Here is a 20,306-nt window from a genome sequence, read left to right as displayed (position 1 = left end):
TAGTTTCTAACCATTTGTGTAAATAAACAAAAAACAATGACCACTACGCACACACACACAAAAATCCACACACACATATTTGTTTAGGCACAGACTTTCTCAAAAGTACAGAAGGAAGTGGTAACAGTGACCACCTAAGAGAAGCTAGGAGCCTGAGAACAAGGTGGAAGAAGTCCTTTATTCGAAATAATTCTATATCCTAATCCATGGGAAATGTTACCCATTCAAATTTTTTTAATAAAAAAAAAATTTGGGCTGGCTGGGCACATGGCTTATGTCTATAATCCTAGCACTTTGGGAGGCTGAGCGGGTGGACTGCTTGTGCTCAGGAGTTTGAGACCAGCCTGAGCAAGAACCTGTCTAAAAATAGCTGGTCACTGTGGTGGGCACCTATAGTCCCAGCTACTCAGGAAGCTGAGGCAAAAGGATTGCTCAAGCCCAAGAGTCTGAGGTTACTGTGAGCTATGATGCCACGGCATTCTACCCAGGACAACAGAGTAAGATTCCGTCTCAAAAAAATAAATAAATAATTTAAAAAGGGCTGATTGTAGTTTATTTGACAATTATAATTTCTGATTGTAGGAAGAAAAAAAAGCATTAATTGCGGAGATAAGCAGAAGTTCCTTCCCCTTTTAAAAAAGAGATAGGGTCCTGCTGTGTTGCCTAAAACCATCAAACTACCAGGCTCCAGCAATCTTTCAGCCTCAGACTCCCAAGTAGGTGGAACTAGAGGTGTGCCCCACTGCTCTTGTCTAGAAATTCTACTTCTTGAGATGCTGATTTCATTATACATTTGGGCTATACTTTTCTTATGAGAATCACTGTACAATTAAAAAGTAAATACATTTTTTGGTCCCGGAAGTGTGCGCAGTGGCGAGGAGTGACTTTCCAGATGCTGAGGTACCTGTATTCTAGGCACAGGTCAGGACTGAGCTGTAGTTGGGCTACGCTGTGCCTGTCTGTTTACAATGAAGTTGCAGTGTCCAGAATTCCAATCGCTTTTCACAGAAGGATTGAAGAGTCTGACAGAATTATTTGTCAAAGAGAACCATGAATTAAGAATAGCAGGAGGTGCAGTGAGGGATTCATTAAATGGAGTGAAACCTCAGGATGTGGATTTTGCCTCCACTGCTACCCGGGCTCAGATGAAGGAGATGTTTACCAGTAGGCTGAGATTCGGATGATAAACGAAAAGCATGGAACAATTACTGCCGGGCTTCATGAAGAAAATTTTGAAATTACGACACTACGGATTGATGTCTTCACTGATGGAAGACATACTGAGGTTTTGATGGCACCTCATTTGACTATTTTAATGGTTATGTAGATTTAAAAAATAAGAAAGTGAGATTTGTTGGACATGCTAAACAGAATACAAGAAGATTGTCTAAGAATTTTAAGATATTTTAGGTTTTATAAGAAAATTGTAGACAAACCTGGTGACCATGATCCTGATATTTTGGAAGCAATTGCAGAAAACGCAAAAGGCCTGGCTGGAGTTTCAGGAGACAGGATTTGGGTTGAACTGAAAAAACATTCTTGTTGGTAACCATGTAAATCATTTGATTCACCTTATCTATTATCTTTATGTAGCTCCTTATATAGGTTTTCCTGCTAATGCAGGTTTAGAAGAACTAAACAAAGTCTGTAAAAATGCTGAAGGATTTTCACCAAAGCCAATGACTCTTTTGGCCTTATTATTCAAAGTACAGGATGATGTAACAAAATTAGATTTGAGGTTGAAGATTACGAAAGAAGAGAAAAACCTTGGCTTATTTATAGTTAAAAATAGGAAAGATTTAGTTAAAGCAACAGACAGTTCTGAACCATTGAAACCCTATTAAGACTGCATTATATTGGGGGCAAGACATGATTGTAAGAGGGACTTTACCTAACAAGTGCAATCAGTGTAACCTGGCTTATTGTACCCTCAATGAATCCCTAACAATAAAAAAAAAAAAAAAATCCTAAAAAAAAAAAAAAAGACTGCATTATAGATTCTAGGAACCTGATGCGACTACCTGTGTGTGTGAACTTCTGAAGTACCAAGGAGAGCACTGTCTCCTAAAGGAAAGGAAGCAGTGGTCCATTCCTCCATTTCCTGCCAGTGGCCATGACATCAGAAAAGTGGACATTTCTTCAAGGAAAGAAATTGGAGCTCTATTACAACAGTTGTGAGAACAGCAGAAAAAAAGCGGTTATCAAATGGAAAAAGACGAACCTCTAAGTGACATAAAGACGACCTAAAATTGATGGCTAATAAAATCCAGAAAATTTCGGGGAAAAAAAGTAAATACGTTTTTTAATGCAAAAAGGCATAAAATTTTCCTTATAGACAACTTCTCACGTCCCCATTGTAAAACGTCAAATGTACCTATAATCCCACGTATAAATTTTTTGAGGGAAGAGTTAGATCAATATGTTATTAAGGTAAAACATGCATCAATACACTATGAATGCTACTGGGACAAGGACTATTATTTTTGCATATATTTAAATTTTCCAGTTCTTGACAGTTTCTTAGTTAATGAATAGCAAATTCATTTGGTTAAATTAGTAACTATGGAGATGCCTAACAACAGTATAAAATAAATGGATAATTCACCAGAAACTGGCTTCTAGATATTAATTTTAATTACTTTGGAACAATATAATTTAGTACAAAATATTTAATAAGCACCATTATAATGGCTACACTGTGAAATCATCATTATTTATAACTGATCAACTATATGAAACATCAATTTTTCTTCTGATAAAAGATAGTAGAATAGAAATATCAAAGAATAAAGGAAGAGACTACTCATTAAATGTCAAGTTTTCTAATTTAGCATCATAATTCCAGTCTTAGAATCTCCCATGCAGCTGGAAGGAGGATATGGGAAGTAAGGATGCTGGAAATGTAAGGGCAGTTCTTAACCTGGGGCCCCATTTTCACTTTAAGGCAACACAGGGTCTAGCAAAGAAGAAAATCGCTGAGGATGGAGCTCTTGGTTCAGATGGTAAAGCTGGCCCTAAAAAGCAGGAGAATCAGTGTATCTGGAAGGCAGTGCTGGAGTCAGCCTTATGAACTAGAAGGTTTCTTCCTGGCATCCAAGTCCTTTTTAATTTCTTCAAGTTTTTTAGCCACTTTAGGCATGTCATAGTTCTGAGCCAGATACATTCCAACCACATTACCCAAAGTAAATCCAAGCAGGAACTGGAGCATGATGTCAGCAGAGAGGGTGCTAAGGGAGACTGCAGCTCTGCCAGCCGGTCCTAGCCTCAAAAATGATATTTTAATATTGATTTTGGGCTCAGTGTCTGTAGTACAATGGTTACAGGACCAGCCACATACATCAAACCTAGCAGGTTTGAACCCGGCTTGGGCCTGGTAAACAACAACTGCAAAAAAAAAAAAAGGCGGGCGTTCTGGTGGCCATCTGCAGTTTCAGCTTCTTGGGAGGCTGAGGCAAAAGAATTGCTTAAGCCCAAGAATTTGAAGTTGCTGTGAGCTGTGACGCCACGGCACTCTACCGAGGGTGACATAAGGAGACTCTGCCTCAAAAAAAAAAACTGATTTTGAATTCTGCAAACTTGCTGACCTCATTTATTAGTTTTAACAGTATTTTTTGCTTGGGGTGGATTGTTTAGGAATTTCTAGTTATGTAAAAAATGATGTCATTTGCAAAGAGGGTTTTCTTCCTTTTCAAAATGGATGACTTTTTCTTTCTTTTGCTCACCTAACTGCCCTTACTAGAACTTCCAGTACAACAATGTTAAAAAGATGTGACAGAAGATATCCTTGGGGAAAGTTTTCAGCCTTTCACCATTCAATATATTGGGTGTGAACTTTTTTTTTTTTTGTAGAGACAGAGTCTCACTGTACCGCCCTCGGGTAGAGTGCCGTGGCGTCACACGGCTCACAGCAACCTCTAACTCTTGGGCTTACGCGATTCTCTTGCCTCAGCCTCCCGAGCAGCTGGGACTACAGGCGCCCGCCACAACGCCCGGCTATTTTTTTGTTGCAGTTTGGCCGGGGCTGGGCCTGAACCCGCCACCCTCGGCATATGGGGCCGGCGCCCTACTCACTGAGCCACAGGCGCCGCCCAACATTTTTTTTTTTGTTTGTTTGTTTTTTGGCTGGGGCTGGGTTTGAACCCGCCACCTCCAGCATATGGGACTGGCGCTCTACTCCTTGAGCCACAGGCGCCGCCCTGGGTGTGAACTTTTTGTAGTGCCCATATATTAGGATGAAGTTCACTTCTATTTCTTGTTCATTGCATGTTTTTAGTTGTGAAAGAGTGTTGGACTTTATCAAATACCTGTGTTTCCTTTACTGAGACAAGCATGTGGTTCTCCTGCTCCCAACTTTATTATATGAATGTGCTATACATTGATTTTTTTTTTTTTTTTGAGACAGAGTCTCATTATGTTGCCCTTGGTAGAGTGCTATGGCATTACAGCTCACAGCAACCTCAAACTCTTGGGCTCAAGCCATTCTCTTGCCTCAGCCTCCCACATAGCTGAGACTACAGGTGCCCACCACAATGCCCAGCTATTTTTTGTTGCAGTTGTCATTGTTTAGCTGGCCTGGGCTGGGTTCAAACCGCCAGCCTCAGTGTATGTGGCTGGTGCTGTAACCACTGTGCTATGGGCACCAAGCCTATACGTTGACTTTTTTTTTTTTTGTAGAGACAGAGTCTCACTGTACCGCCCTCGGGTAGAGTGCCGTGGCGTCACACGGCTCACAGCAACCTCCAACTCTTGGGCCTACACGATTCCTTGCCTCAGCCTCCCGAGTTTTTTTTGTATGTTGAAGGAACTTTGCATCTCTGGGATTCATCTTACTTCATCAGAGTGTATAATCCTTTTTACATACTGCTGGATTCAGTTAGCTAGTGATTTGCTGAGATTTCTTATACACACACACATATATTTTTTCATAAGCAATAGTCTCCCCACCCCCAATGTCTTTGTCTGGTTTTGGTATCAGGCAATACTGATGTAAAATAAGCTAGAAATTCTTCTTTCCTTTCCTTTTCTTATTTTTTAAAATTAACTCCTGAAATACCTGGTAGAATTTTTATCAGTAAAGCTTTTCACTTTGAGAAATCTTTTGATTACTAATTTAATCTATGCACATGTTACAGGTTTGTCAGATTGTCTATTTCTGCTTCAGCAGTTTATCTTTTTTTTCCTAAAGATGGGATCTTGCAATCTCTTGTTCAGGCCAGTCTCTTAACTGTTTATCTCAAGTGATCCTCCTGCCTCAGTTTCCTGAGTTGCTGGGATTTGAAGCATGAGCTACCATGGCCAACATAGTTTATATGTTTCTAGGAATCTGTTCATCTAGGTTATCAAATTTGTTGACATACAACTGTTCATAGCACTCCCTTATCATCCATTTTGTTTTGATAAGGTAGATAGTAATACTCCCTCTTTCATTCTGATTTCAGTAATTTGAGACTTCTTTTTCTTTTCTTTCTTTTTTTTTTTTTGGAGCCAGAGCTTCAAGCTGTCACCCTGGGTAGAGTGCTATGGCATCACAGCTTAGCAAACCTCCAATTCCTGGGCTTAAGTGATTCTCTTGCCTCAGTCTCCAAAGTAGCTGGGACTACAGGCGCCCATCACAATGCCCGGCTATTTTTTTGGTTGTAGTTTTTATGTTATTTGGCAGGCCTGGGCTAGATTCGAACCTGCCAGGTCTGGTGTATGTGGCTGGTGCCTTTAGCCGCTTGAGGTACAGGCACTGAGCCGAGACTTTTTTCTTAGTCTAGCTAAAGGCATATATCAGTTTTGTGATCTGCTTAAAGAACCAACTTTTGGATTTGTTTGATTTTCTTTTGTTTTTTTCATTATTCTATTTCACTTATTTCTGCTCTTTTTATTATTTCCTTCCTTCTACTTACTTTAGGTTAGTTTGCTCTTTTTTTCTATTTTATCAGGTAAAAGCCTAGGTCATCGATTTGAAATCTTTTTTTTTTTTTTGAGACAGAGTCTATGTCACCCGCGGAAGAGTGCTGTAGCATCATAGCTCACAGCAACCTCAAATTCTTGGGCTTAAGCAATTCTCTTGCCTCAGCCTCCCAAGTAGCTGGGACTATAGGTTCCCACCATAACACACGGCTATTTTTTTGTTGCAGTTGTCATTGTTGTTTAGCTGGCGCAGGCCAGGTTCAAACCGGCCAGCCTCAGTGCATGTGGCTGGTGCTGTAACTACTGTGCTATAGGCATCGAGCCTTGAAATCCTTTTTTAAAGATACACTTCTCAGAAGGTGGAAATTTCTTTTTTAAATGCAGCCATTAAAATGTTAATAAATTTCCTATTGACCACTGCTTGCATTGCATTCCCTTAGTTTTTGTATGTTTTCATTCACCTGACAGTATTTTCTAATTTCTCTTGTGATTTTTCTTTGATCCATTCTTACTTATGATGCTTTAATTCCCACAGATTGATCAATTTATCAAATATTCTCCTACTAATTATCTTATTTCATTGTTATAAGAAATAGTTGTTAAATTTATTAAATGTATGTCCTATTGTTCAGTGGAGTGTTCTATAGATGTCTTTTAGGTTTAGTTGGTTTATAGTGTTGTCTCTTATTTCTATGCTTATGCTTGATCTTTTTTTTGAGACAGAGCCTCAAGCTGTCACCCTGGGTAGAGTGCCATTGCATCACAGCTCACAGCAACCTCCAACTCCTGGGCTCAAGTGAGTCTCTTGCCTCTGCCTCCCAAGTAGCTGGGACTACAGGTACCCGCCACAACGCCTGGCTATTTTTTTGGTTGCAGCTGTTATTGTTATTTGGTGGGCCCAGGCTGGATTTGAACCCACCAGCTCAGGTGTATGTGGCTGGCGCCTTAGCCGCTTGAGCCACAGGCGCCAAGCCAACTGATGCTTGATCTCATTGTTTGACTTTTCATTCAAAGTAGGGTACTAAAGTTTACAATTATTATTGTTGAATTCTCTATCCTTTTAAAGCTTTAAGTTTTTGCTTCGGTGTATTTTGGTGCTTTTTTATTAGATGAATATGTATACAATTGTTCTATCCTCTTAAAGGTTGATTCTTTATCATTATAATTATAAATTGTACTTCTTTGTCTTTAGTAACAGTTTTTGTCTTAAACTCTATTTTGTCTGGTATTAGTTTAGTTGGTTGAGCTAAATTCAACCAAACTCAACCCAAACTAACCTTTGGGTTACTCTTTTCATGGTGTATCTTTTTCCAGCCTTTTACTTTCAATATATTTGTCTCTGAATATATTGAGACATCTCCTGTAGACAATACAGTAGTTCCCCCTTATCTGCAAAGGATATGTTGTAAGACTGCCATTGGTCGCCTAAAACTTAGGATAGTACAGAAACTTATGTACACTGTTTTTTTCCTATACATACATACCTATGGTTAAGTGTAATTTATAAAGTAGGTAGAATAAGAGATTAACAACAATAACTAATAAGGTAAAACAATTAAAATATACTGTTTACATTTCCACAATGTAAGTCATTTTTACTGTAGATCTCAGTAACCTCAGCACATAATTTTTTTGTTTCCTTGACAAGTGATTAACTTTCACTTAATAAAACTACTTCTTTTATACTCCAATAGCTTCTCTTTGGCATATCTGAATTACTAGCACTACTCTTGAGCACTGGGGCCTTTATTAAGTAAAATAAAGTTACTTGATAGTAAGCAATGCAATACTGTGAGAGCTTACCTTATAACCAAGATAGATACTAAGTTACTAACACACAGGCAGTATTTATAGCATGGATACTGGACAAAGAGATGATTCAAATCACAGGAAGAATGTAGGAGGACGACATGAAATTTCATAACCCTACTCAAAATGATGCGTAACTGAAAACTTATGAATTGTTTTTTCTAGGTTTTTCCATTTAATATTTTCTGGTTGTGTCTGACCATAGGTATCTGAAACCGCAGAAAGCATAACTACAGTTAAGGGTGGACTACTAAATATTTGTTTTCTTCTACTCTACAGATCCCTGCTTTTTAAGTGGAGAGTTTAAAACATTTTCACTTAGTGTAATTAGTAGTAAGATAGAATTTACATCTACCATTCTGTTATATGTTTAGTATGTCTTTTTATTTTAAACCTCAATTCCTCCATAACTGCCTTCTTTTGTGCTATATGAATGAATCTACTATTAATCCCCACTGCTGCTTTTACTAAATATTTTTGGGTTTTTTTTTTAGTGATTGCCCTAAAGATTACCATTAATATCTTAATTTATAACGATCTACTTCAGATTAATACCAACTTAATTTTAATAGTATACAAAAGTGCTCCTCTATAGCTCCATCCCCCATTTTATGTTATTGTCACAAACTATATTTTATACACTGTATATCCATTAACAGAGATTTATTACTATTGCTTTATTCAGCTGCTTTTATTTATTTATTTATTTATTTTTTGAGACAGAGCCTCAAGCTATCACCCTGGGTAGAGTGCTGTGGCATCACAGCAACCTTCAACTCCTGGGCTTAAGCGATTCTCCTGCCTCAGCTTCCCAAGTAGCTAGGACTACAGGTGCCTGCCACAACACCCAGGTGTTTTGGTTGTAGTTATCATTGTTGTTTGGCAGGCCCAGGCTGGATTCGAACCGGCCAGGTCTGGTGTATGTGGCTGACGCCTTAGCTACTTGAGCTACAGGCACAGAGCCTTCAGCTGCTTTTAAATCAGATAGGAAAACAAAAGGAGACACAAAAATTCATGTAGGTACACTGTCATCTGTATTTACCTGTGAAGTAGCCTTTTTTATTTTTACTTTTTTGAGACAGAGTCTTACCCTGTCAATCTGGGTAGAGTGCCCTGATGTCATATCTTATAGCAACCTCAAACTCTTGGTCTCAGGCGATCCTCCTGCCTCAACCTCCCTAGTAGCTGACTACAGGTGCTTGCCACAAGGCCCAGCTAGTTTTTCTATTGTTAGTAGAGACAGGGTCTTGAACTCCTAAGCTCAAGAAATTCATCCTCAACCTCCCAGAGGGCTAAGATTATAGGTGTGAGCCACCATGTCCAGCTGGAGTAAACTTTATCACGTGGATTTATTTTCTTCATGTCAATCAAGTTGCAGTCCAGGGTCCTTTCACTTTAGCCCGAAGAACTCCCTTAATTATTTTTTGTAGAGCCAGCTCTGCTAATGCCAAACTCTCAGTTGTTGTTTGTCTGAGAATATTTTACTTTGCTCTTCATTTTGAGAGAATATATGATTCTGAATATAGAACCCTTGGTTGACAGAGTACTTCTTTAAACACTTTGAATGTATCATTTCAATACCTTTGGCTTCTAAGGTTTCTAATAAGAAACAAGCTGTTAATCATATTAAAGATTGCTGGTTTGTAATGAGTTGTTTCTTGTTGCTTTCAAGATTCTCTTTATTTTTAGATAATTTGACTATAATGTTTATATATGTGGATCTCTGAGTTTGACCTACTTGGAGTTAGCTAGACTATTTTGATGTGTATATTACTGTTTTAAATCAAATTTGGGAAAGTTCAAGCTATTATTTCTTCAATTTTTTTTTTCTGGATGTAAAATGATCTTCCATTGAAATATTTCCTTTGTACTTTTTAACTAGCTGGACTTTTCACTGTACTACTATTGATGTCACCTATGATGTCATGAGGGTAGCGGCCATCAACATTGCAGCCCACACACTGGGCAGTCCCCAGCATCTCTTTTATGGTTCCAGAGAGTTCTCTGACTAAAGATTGGTGCTGTATGGGTCAAGCAATGATGATAATATCATCAAAAGTGCTGTTTCCACTATGTTTAATATTTTCTGTTTCTTTCTATCTCCTAGTGGTTCCTTGAGGGCTTTGATGATCAGGGAACAGGCAGAAAGTACCACTTCAGTCTGGGCCTGTCTTTCTGGATAGTCAGTTTCACTATGATCTTCAGACCCTTCCAGTCACTGGTTGCCTTGGTGATGTTATCACCAGCCTTTTTTGGAGACAGACCCAGGGGACCGATCTTGGGGGCCAAGGCAGACATGGTATCAACTTCACTACTGGTGCACCTCAAGTACCAACTTTGATCTCACTGGGGTCAAGCTTCAGTGCCATGATGGAGGTGGCTAGTGTCAGATGAACCTGGATTCAGGATAACCAAAGAAAGTTGCACCTTTGGCTCCTCTGATCTATTTCTTCAAATATTCTTTCTGCCTCTTTCTCCTCTCCAGGGATTTCCATTATGTGTATGTTGGCACTGTCATTTTTTTTTTTTGAGACGAATCTTACTCTGTTGCCAGGCTAGAGTGCCATGGCATCAGCCTAGTCACAACCTCAAACTCCTGGGTTCAGGCAATCATCCTGCCTTAGCTTCTTGAGTAGCTGGGACTACAGGTACCCACCACAACATCCAGCTATTTTTTCCTATTTTTAGTAGACATGGGGGGGGGGGTCCTCACTTTTGCTTAGGCTAGTCTCAAATTCCTGAGCTTAAGGAATCCTTGGCCTTAAGGAGTACTTAATCCTTGGCCAATCTACCTTTGCCTCCCAGAGTACTAAGATTACAGGTGTGAGCCACTGCACTTGGTCTTATGTTGGCACTTTTCCTGGTGTGAGGTCTCTGAGTCTCTGTTAATGTTCTTTCATTATTTTTTTCTTTCTGTTCCTCAGAATGAAAAATTTTAATTGAACTATCTTCAAGTTTATTGACTCTTCTGACCACCCAAATCTGTTCACTCCTCTAGTGAATTATTCATTTCAGTTAATATAGTTTTCAATTTCAGAATTTCTATGTGTTTCCCTTTTAATAATTTCTATCTCTTTATTGATATTTTCTATTTGGTGAGATAATATTCTTAGACTTTAATTCTTTTTTTTCTAGAGGCAGAGTTTAACTTTGCCACTCTTGGTAGAGTGCTGTGGCCTCATAGCTCACAGAAAACTCAAACTCTTGGGCTCAATGGATCTTCTTGCCTCAGTCCCAAGTAGCTGGGACTATAGGTGTACACCACAACACCTGCCTATTTTTAGAGACGAGTTCTTGCTCTTGCTCAGGTTGGTCTCTAACTCTTGAGCTCAAGCAATCCTCCTGCCTTGGCCTTCCAGAGTGCTAAAATTACAGGCATGAGCCACCATACCTGGTTTCTTTTTAGTTTTTTTTTACATATTAAAAATAGTTGACCTAGGCTGGTGTGGTAGCTCACACTTGTAATCCTAGCACTCTGGAAGGCTGAGGAGGAGTCTACTTGAGCTCAGGAGTTTAAGACTAGCCTAAGCAAGACTGAGACACCATCTCTACTAAAAATAAAAAAATTAGCTGGGTGTTGTGGCTGACACCCATAGTGGCAGCTGCTTGGGAAGCTGAAGCAAGGGGATCACATGAACCCAAGCTCATGGGTTTTTGAGGTTGTCGTACCTCTACCCAGGGCACAGAGTGAGACTATGTCTCAAAAAACGATAAAAATAAGAATAAGAAATAAGAAAAACAATTAAAACAGCTGGCTTAAAGTCTTTGTCTAATAAGTCCAGCATGTGGGCTTCCTCAGAAACAACTTCCAATGATTACTTTTATTATAGCATCTGAGTCTTGCATTGTTTCTTTGCAAACCTTCCAATTTCTTGCAAAATTGGACAGTTAAAATACTATAATGCAGCAACTCTGAAAATCAGATTCTTCCCCTTCCCCGGGGTTTTTGCTTATTGTAATTAGCATTGTTTAGTAATATTTTGAAACTAATTCTGTAAAGTCTGTGTTTCTTTGTTATATGGGGCCACTGAAGTCTCTACCTGGAGTAAATCTCTTTGCGAGAAGGCTTTCTTTGCCAAAGAGTTCAACCAAGGAACCAAATCTAGCCCGAGATTTCCAAAAATAGATCACTTTCCAAAGAACCCATGCATATTTCCTTTAGTTTCTCCTTTTAAACTTTTTGATTAGTCTACTGTTTACTTTAACTGTTATTCATCACCTAAGATAGCTGTGAAGTTAAAACTCTTGCTTGTAATTGCTTTAGAAAAACACACCCCAGGGAGAAAATTATAACACTGGGCATACTCCAAGCCAGGTTAAATAAAGACAATCCTTTCTGTTGGTGTCTTTCGGGGAACCTACCAGACATAAAAATAATAAAAACTCTTTGGGATTGAGCTTCTTAATGAGCTCCAGCTGTGTTCTGCGCCCTCTGACAACAGGAATGCAGGGCTGTTATCTTTCAAGGTTACTATTGAGATGGATAGTGGGGATGAGAATAAGGCAAGTTAAAACACTCACTATCTTTACTGACGGTTAGCTATTTTTCTTGAATGAGCTCCTGAACACCTTTAGTTCATTTCCAGAGTTCTGAAAAACGTGACTATACCAATTTTTTTTTTTTTTTAATGTAAGGGCAAGTTTTTAGAGGTTTCCACCTTTTTGCTGTCAAACCGACATTTCTTTCTTTCTTTCTTTTTATTGAGACACAGTCTCACTTTCTTGCCCCTTAGAGCGCCAGGGTATCATAGCTCACAGCAACGTCAAACTTGAGCTCAAGCAATCCCCTTGCCTCAGCTTCCCAGGTAGCTGGGACTAAAGGCGCCTGCCACAATGCCTGGCTATTTTTTAGAGATGGGGTCTCACACTTGTTCAGGCTGGTCTCCTGGCATTTTTTTTTTTTTTTTTGAGACAGAGTCTCACTTTGTTGCCCTCTGTAAAGTGCTGTAGCTTCATAGCTCACAGCAACCTCAAATTCTTGGGCTCTAGTGATTCTCTTGCTTCAGCCTCCCAAGTAGTTGGGACTACAGGCGCCTGCCACTACATTTGGCTATTTTTAGACAGGAGGTCTTGCTCTGGCTTAGGCTGGTTTTGAACTCATGAGCTTAGGCAGTACACCCGCCTGGCCTCCCAGAGTGCTAGGATTATGGGCATGCGCCATGGAGCCCAACCCTGGCATTTATTTCTAAGAAAATTTCTTAAGTACTAAGATCACTTACTTTCAAGTATTTTTTTTTTTTTAGACAGAGTCTCATTATGTCTCCCTCAGTAGAGTGTCATGGTGTTACAGCTCGGAGTAACCTCAAACTCTTGGGCTTAAGCGATTTTCTTGCCTCAGCCTCCCAAGTAGCTAAAACTACAGGCATCCGCCACAATGCCTGGCTATTTTTTGTTGTTGTTGTCATTGTTTTTTAGCTGGCCTGGGCCAGGTTCGAACCCACCAGCCTTGGTGTATGTGGTTGGTGCCATAACTATTGTGCTACGGGTGCCGAGCCCAAGTTTTTTTTTTTCTTTTTGAGACAGAGTCTTATTATGTCGCCCTCAGTAGAGTGCCATGGCATCACAGCTCACAGCAGCCTCCTCTTGGACTTAGGTGATTCTCTTGCCTCAGCCTCCCGAGTAGCTGGGACTACAGGCGCCCGCCACAATGCCTGGTTATTTTTTGTTGTTGTTGTAGTTTGGCTGGGGCCAGGTTCGAACCTGCCACCCTCGGTATGTGGGGCGGGCGCCCTACTTACTGAGCCACAGGTGCCTCCTGAGCCCAAGTATTTTTTTTTTTAAGAATTTAATTTCTACTACTTGTTCTATCTGGCCTCATTTGAATAATGGTCAGCTTAGCTAAAATCAAAATTTATTTATTTATTTATTGAGACAAAATTTATTTATTTATTTATTTAAGCTGTTGCCCTGGGTAGAGTGCCGTGGTGTCACAGCTCACAGCAACCTCAAATTCTTGGGCTTCAGTGATTCTCTTGCCTCAGCCTCCCAAGTAGCTGGGACTACAGGTGTCTGCCACAACACCCAGCTATTTTTTTGTCATTGATATTTTAGCTGGCCCTGGGCTGGGTTCAAACCCGCCAGCCTTGGTGTATGTGGCTGGCGCTGTACCAACTAAGGTATGGGAGCTGCCCTCAAATTTTATTTTTTAAATGAATTATTGCTTTTACTTCTCACTTCTTAGGAATTGGCAATTAATCTTGCTAATATTTGTCCTAATTATATCAATAATTCAACTGTCATGATGCAATATAAATATTTCTCATAGGTATTGTTAAAAATTAAGAGATACTATAATATATAGCCATGCCTATATGAACAAATGGGTATGGCTAATATAAAAGAATTGTGTTCCAAATAAACCATGAGGGACTGAGAGATAAGCTTGAGTGCTATTAAGAACAAAATCCTATTAAAATCAATTTGTGAAACTCATAATCCTTTAATCCAGTCTAATATTTTCTGCACTAACATGATAGCTGAAACCCCTCATTATCAAAAAGCACATTTCAAAAACAATAATTTTATTAGAAAGGAGATTTGGAGGGAGTAGAGGTTAAAGTCTAAAAAAAATTTCTAAATTTTATGATTAGGAGATCACTGGCAACTATGACTTAAATACAGGGTGCCCATAAAGTTGATGTGCAATTTGCAATGTAAAACTCTTTTAAATTGCACATGAACATACGGACACCCTGTATTTAAGTTTCTTGTATTTGTGGGTTTACAGATTTCATTAGATTTGAGAAACCTTAGCTTTTTTTTTTTTTTTAAGACAGAGTCTTAAGCCATCACCCTGGGTAGAAGGCTGTAGCATCACAGCTTATAGCAACCTCAAACTCCTGGGCCCAACTTATTCTTTTGCCTCAGCATCCCAAGCAGCTGGGACCTCAGGCACCGGCCACAAGGCCCAGCCATTTTTGGTTGTAGTTGTCATTGTTGTTTGGCAGGCCCGGGCTGGATTTGAACCTACCAGCTCTGGTGTATGTGGCTGGCGCCCTAGCTGCTTGAGCCAGGGGTGCTGAGCCAAGAAACCTTAGTTTTTATGTCTTCAGATATTTTTCTGGCCCAGCAACTCCGCACCCCCAGCCAAATACTCTTTTGGGGACTCTACATATATATTAGGTTGCTCAAAGTTGTCCACCAGCTTGTGGGTATCATTTTCATGTTTTATAAAATTATTTATACTCTCGGTTTTACTTTGGACAGTTTCTATTGCTATGTCTTAAAATATACTAATTGTTTCTTCTGCAAAATTATTCCGCTATTATTCAACCTAGTGTTTTTTTGTTTGCTTTTTGAGACAGAGTCTTGGTAGCATACTACAGCATCATAGCTCACAGCAAACTCAGACTCTTGGAATCAAGCAATTCTCTTGCCTCAGCCTCCTGAATAGCTAGGAAGGCACCCACCACAATGTCTGGCTATTTTAGAGATGTGGTCTTGCTCTAGCTCAGATTGGTCACAAACTCGTGAGCTGAGGTGATCTGCCCATCTCAGCCACCCTGAGTACTGGGATTACAGTATGTGCCACCACACCCAGCAAACTGGTGTATTTTTTATTACAGACATTATAGTTTTCAAGTCAAAAAGTTCAACTTCAGGCCTGGTGCCTGTAGCTCAAGCGGCTAAGGCGCCAGCCACGTACGCCAGACGTGGTGGGTTCAAATCCAGCCTGGGCCCGCCAAACAATGACGGCTGCAACCAAACAATAGCCAGGTGTTGTGGTGGGCGCCTGTAGTCCCAGCTACTTGGGAGGCGGAGGCAGGAGAATCGCTTGAGCCCAGGAGTTGGAGGTTGCTGTGAGCTGTGATGCCATGGCATAACACCCAGGGCAACAGCTTGAGGCTCTGTCTCAAAAACAAAACAAAACAAAAAAAAGTTCAATTTCAGTTGTTTCTATTTAATTTTTTGAACACAAGGAATATAGTTGTTTTTTTTTTTTTTTTGAGACGGAGTCTCATTATGTCGCCCTTGGTAGAGTGCTGTAGTATCACAGTTCACAGCAACCTCAAACTCTTGGGCTGAAGCAATTCTCTTGCACCAGCTTCCCAAGTAGCTGGGACTATAGGCACCCGCCACAACGCCTGGCTATTTTTTTTTGTTGTTGCAGTTGTCATTGGTGTTTAGCTGGCCCAGGCTGGGTTCGAACCTGCCATATGTGGCTGACGCCATAACTACTGTGCTACCGGTGCCAAGCCTCTGGGTCAGTTTTGATTGAATGATTTTTCTGCCAGATTATGCATATTTTCCTACTTCTTTGCATCTCTGGTAATATTTGCTTGTATGCCAAATAAAATAAATTTCATTTTGATAGTTGCTAAATGTTTTTTGTTCTTATAAATATTCTTGAGCTTTGTTCTGGGGTATATTTAAGTTATCTGGCAATAGTTTGATGCTTTCCAGTCTTGGTTTTATGATTTATTAGGCAGGTCTAAGACAGAGCTAGGGCTAATTACTCCCTCTATTGAGAAAAGACCTTCTTGAGCACTCTATCCAATGTCCTGAGAATTACAAATTTTCCTAATCTGGTTGGTAAGAGCAATCACTATTCCTGGCCATTAGTGAGCCTGGCACTGTTCCTTCTATCCTTTCAGATGGTTCTTTCCCAGCCTTGGGTAGTTTCCTCACATGCCTCTGCTGAGTATTTGATGGGGACGCTCCACACATATCCAGAGTTCTCTTTCTGTACAATTCTCTCCTCTCCAATACACTTTCCTTTGAACTCTGATCATGTTGGGCGTCCTCTCAGTTCCTTCTCAACTCAGAGAATCTGCAGGACTCTGCCTATGTTCTCCTTTACTATGCTGAGGCTAGGAATCTCTTTCAACAAAATAAGCTGGAGCACTACATAAGGCTCACTTCATCTATTTTCTTTTTCTTTTTTTTGTAGAGACAGAGTCTCACTTTATGGCCCTCGGTAGAGTGCCGTGGCCTCATGCAGCTCACAGCAACCTCCAACTCCTGGGCCTAAGCGATTCTCTTGCCTCAGCCTTCCGAGTAGCTGGGACTACAGGCGCCCGCCACAACGCCCGGCTATTTTTTTTTTGGTTGCAGTTTGGCTGGGGCCGGGTTTGAACCCGCCACCTTTGGTATATGGGGCCGGCGCCCTACTGACTGAGCCACAGGCGCCGCCACACTTCATCTATTTTCTTTCTTAAGAATCATTGTCCTGGCTCAGCGCCTATAGCTCAGTGGCCAGGGTGCCAGCCACATACATGGGGGCCAGCAGGTTCGAACTTGGTCCAGGCCTGCCATACAACAATAACAACTACAATGACAACAACAAAAAAATAGCTGGGCTTGTGGTGAGCACCTGTAGTCCCAGCTACTTGGGAGGCTGAGGGAAGAGAATTGCTTAAGCCCAAGAGTTTGAGGTTGCTATGAGCTATGATGCCATGGTACTCTACCGAGAGTGACATAGTGAGACTCTGTCTCAAAAAAAAAAAATTGTCCTTTGATCCTTGATATCAAATACAGTAGAACCTCCATAGTTGACCATCTCCCTACAATGACCACCTCCTTAAGTTGACCTAATTTTCACAGGCTAGACATGCACCACATGTAGGTATCAGTACAATAGGCCTAATTCCCTATGTTGACCACCTCCACATGTTGACCAGTTTATTAAAGTCAACTTACAGAGCTTCTACTGAAAACCACTATTTCATATATTTTGTTTGGTTTTGTTGTTTTTCAGGTGAGGGGGATAAATCCAGTCCCTGTTACTCTATCTTGACTGGTAACACAGGCACTATATTCGAATAAAGATTTATGTTTATTGTTCTAAATCTTAAAAGCAGAGGAACTAGAAATTTCTCTATAAAAGTATGAACTAAAATTAATCTAAAATTTCTTTTTACTGGTATACAGCCACTGATATTTTTTTTCATTATGACGGTGGTTTACTGGTTTTCCATAGAAAAAGATTCTACCCTTACATCTAAAATCCACTTAAGAGGCTGGGCGTGGTGGCTCACACCTATAATCCTAGCACTCAGGGAGGCAGAGGCAGGTGGATTGCCTGAGCTCACAGGTTCGAGACCAGCCTGAGTAAGAGCGAGACCTAGTCTCTAAAAATAGTCAGGTGTTGTGGCGGGGGCCTGTAGTCCAAGCTACTTGGGAGGCTGAGGCAAGAGAGTGGCTTGAGCCCAAGAGTTTGAGGTTGTTGTGAGCTATGATGCCATGGCACTCTACCAAGGGCGACAAAGTGAGACTCTGTCTTTAAAAAAAAAAAATCTACTTATGGGGCGGTGCCTGTGGCTAAGTGAATAGGACACCGGCCCCATATACTGAGGGTGGCAGGTTCAAACCCGGCCCCGGCCAAACTGCAACAACAACAACAACAAAAAAAAAAGCCGGGTGTTATGGCGAGCACCTGTAATTCCAGCTACTCAGGAGACTGAGGCAAGAGAATTGCCTAAGCCTAAGAGCTGGAGGTTGCTGTGAGCTGTGATGCCACAGCACTCTACCGAGGGCAACAAAGTGAGACTCTGTCTCAAAAAAATCTACTTATAGAACAATGTAATTATTCTCTGTATCTACTAACTATAAAATATATTTAATTTTGTATAATCAAAGTATTCCATAAAAATAGGTAATGTTCTTCAATGGAATAAAAAAAGTTACACTAAGCAAGGAAGGGAGGATTTTTATCCTCTTATTCTCAACTCAAAAATTAATATATATAATAGATATATCATTACAAATTCTCCAGTATCCAAATATAGACACATCTCTATGTGGCTGCATAAATAACTATTAAAAGATAATCTAGGCCTGATATATATATATATATATTTGAGACAGAGTTTAAAGTTGTTGTCCTTGTTAGAGTGCCATGGCATTGTACCTCATAGCAACCTCAAGCTCTTGGGTTCAAGTGATCCTCTTGACTCAATCTCCTGAGTAGCTGGGACTACAGGTACCCACCATAATACCCAGCTAATGCCATTTTTTTTTAAGAGATGGGGTCTCACTTCTGAGCTCAAGAGATCCATCTGCCTTTGCCTCCCAGAGTGCTACGATTACAGGAGTGAGCCACGGCAGCCGGCTTCACTAGGCCTGATATTGATGAAGAACAATAGTCTCTTCTTCTTTTTTTTTTTGAGACAGAGCCTCAAGCTATCGCACTGGGTAGAATATTGTGGCATCACAGCTTACAGCAACCTCCAACTCCTGGGCTTAAGCGATTCTCTTGCCTCAGCCTCATAAGTAGCTGGGACTATAGGCACCTGCCACAACGCCCGGCCATTTTTTGGTTGTAGCTGTCATTGTTGTTTGCCAGGCTTGGACTGGATTCAAATCCACCAGCTTTGGTGTATTAGCCACTTGAGTCATAGGTGCTGAGCTAGAACAATAGTCTCTTAACTCCCTGAAAACCAGGAACCTTTATTTTTTCTTCTTAGTTAGACTTCATATCCTGCATTATACTCATTCATACTGGCACATTTTCCTTGAGCTGAAGTTCAGGAAATCAACAGAGATAGAGAATTGATGGAAAATAAATTACCAAACTTAAATTCAAAGGTTAAGATGGACAGCAGAACACAAACAATCAGTATAAAATTTCAGTGTTGCAACTTTCTCCTCAACTGTGTTATTCCACACTCCAGAAAGTTCAGCAATCTTTGTATACCCTGACACTTTTTTTTTAAAGCCATGTGGCATTTTTTTTTTAATTTCCTTTTTTTATTTTTATTTTATTTTATTTATTATTATTTTTGCAGTTTTTGGCCAGGGCTGGGTTTGAACCCTCCACCTCCGGCATATGGGGCCGGCGCCCTACTCCTTTGAGCCACAGGTGCCGCCCAACACTTTTTTTTAAACAGGGTCTTGCTCTGTTGTGTACCATAGAGTACAATGGTATTGTCATAGCTCACTGTAGTCTCCAACTCCTAGGCTCAAATGATCTTCCTGCCTCAGCCTCCTGAGTAGTTGAGACCACAGACGTACACCACCACATCTGGCTAATTTTTAATAAATATTTTGTAGAGAGTAGGTCTTGCTATTGCCCAGGCTAGTTTCAAATTCCTGGTTTCAAGGAATCCTTCCACCTTGGCCCCCCAAAGTGCTAGGATTACAGGCATGAGCCACCACTCCTGGCCCTGAAACTTCAAGTTTGATTCCTTTCTAACAGATGATGCACTTGCCAAAATTGCTGCTTGATTAAATGTATGAAGAATGGCAGTATCTTAAAATTACATGCCTGGATTAAAAGTTTTCTCACTTTCTTAAACAGTCTGGCACAATTTTTGTCTATGCTGATTCCCTTAATCTTTTTTTTTTTTTGTAGAGACAGAGTCTCACTTTATGGCCTTCAGTAGAGTGCCGTGGCGTCACACAGCTGACAGCAACCTCCAACTCCTGGGCTTAAGCGATTCTCCTGCCTCAGCCTCCTGAGTAGCTGGGACTACAAGCCCGCCACAACGCCCGGCTGTTTTTTTTTTTGTTGCAGTTCGGCCAGGGCCGGGTTTGAACCTGCCACCCTCGGTATATGGGGCTGGCGCCTTACCGACTGAGCCACAGGCGCCACCCGATTCCCTTAATCTTAATATAAGGTTTTTGATCCCCTGGCTTAGGATTACCATCAGTAGGTCAGA

The 20,306-nt window shown here is 40.5% G+C and overlaps 2 protein-coding genes and 1 pseudogene across 2 annotated transcripts in view; 1 reads left to right on the top strand and 2 right to left on the bottom strand.

Annotated features, from left to right (window-relative positions):
• The window catches only part of MND1 (meiotic nuclear divisions 1), a 94,455-nt gene that overhangs the window by 11,812 nt on the left and 62,337 nt on the right, over positions 1 to 20,306 (bottom strand). The gene's annotated exons all lie outside the window — the stretch shown is intronic.
• LOC128588701 (CCA tRNA nucleotidyltransferase 1, mitochondrial-like) lies at positions 893 to 2,247 on the top strand (annotated as a pseudogene).
• On the bottom strand, positions 3,065 to 3,253 carry LOC128588722 (short transmembrane mitochondrial protein 1). Its single transcript, XM_053595564.1, has one exon. It carries the CDS (start codon positions 3,206 to 3,208, stop codon positions 3,065 to 3,067), a length of 144 nt encoding a protein of 47 aa, XP_053451539.1. The 5' UTR covers positions 3,209 to 3,253.

Source organism: Nycticebus coucang, chromosome 1, assembly GCF_027406575.1.
Source record: "Nycticebus coucang isolate mNycCou1 chromosome 1, mNycCou1.pri, whole genome shotgun sequence".
In the NCBI taxonomy this organism is placed as follows: Eukaryota; Metazoa; Chordata; class Mammalia; order Primates; family Lorisidae; genus Nycticebus; species Nycticebus coucang.
Note: the sequence above shows the minus strand (reverse complement) of the source record. Positions and strands in the feature narration are given on the sequence as shown.

What these genes read in the sequence shown, in the direction of transcription:
- LOC128588722 (XM_053595564.1), bottom strand. Translation starts at nt 3,208, where the DNA reads ATGCTCCAGTTCCTGCTTGGATTTACTTTGGGTAATGTGGTTGGAATG.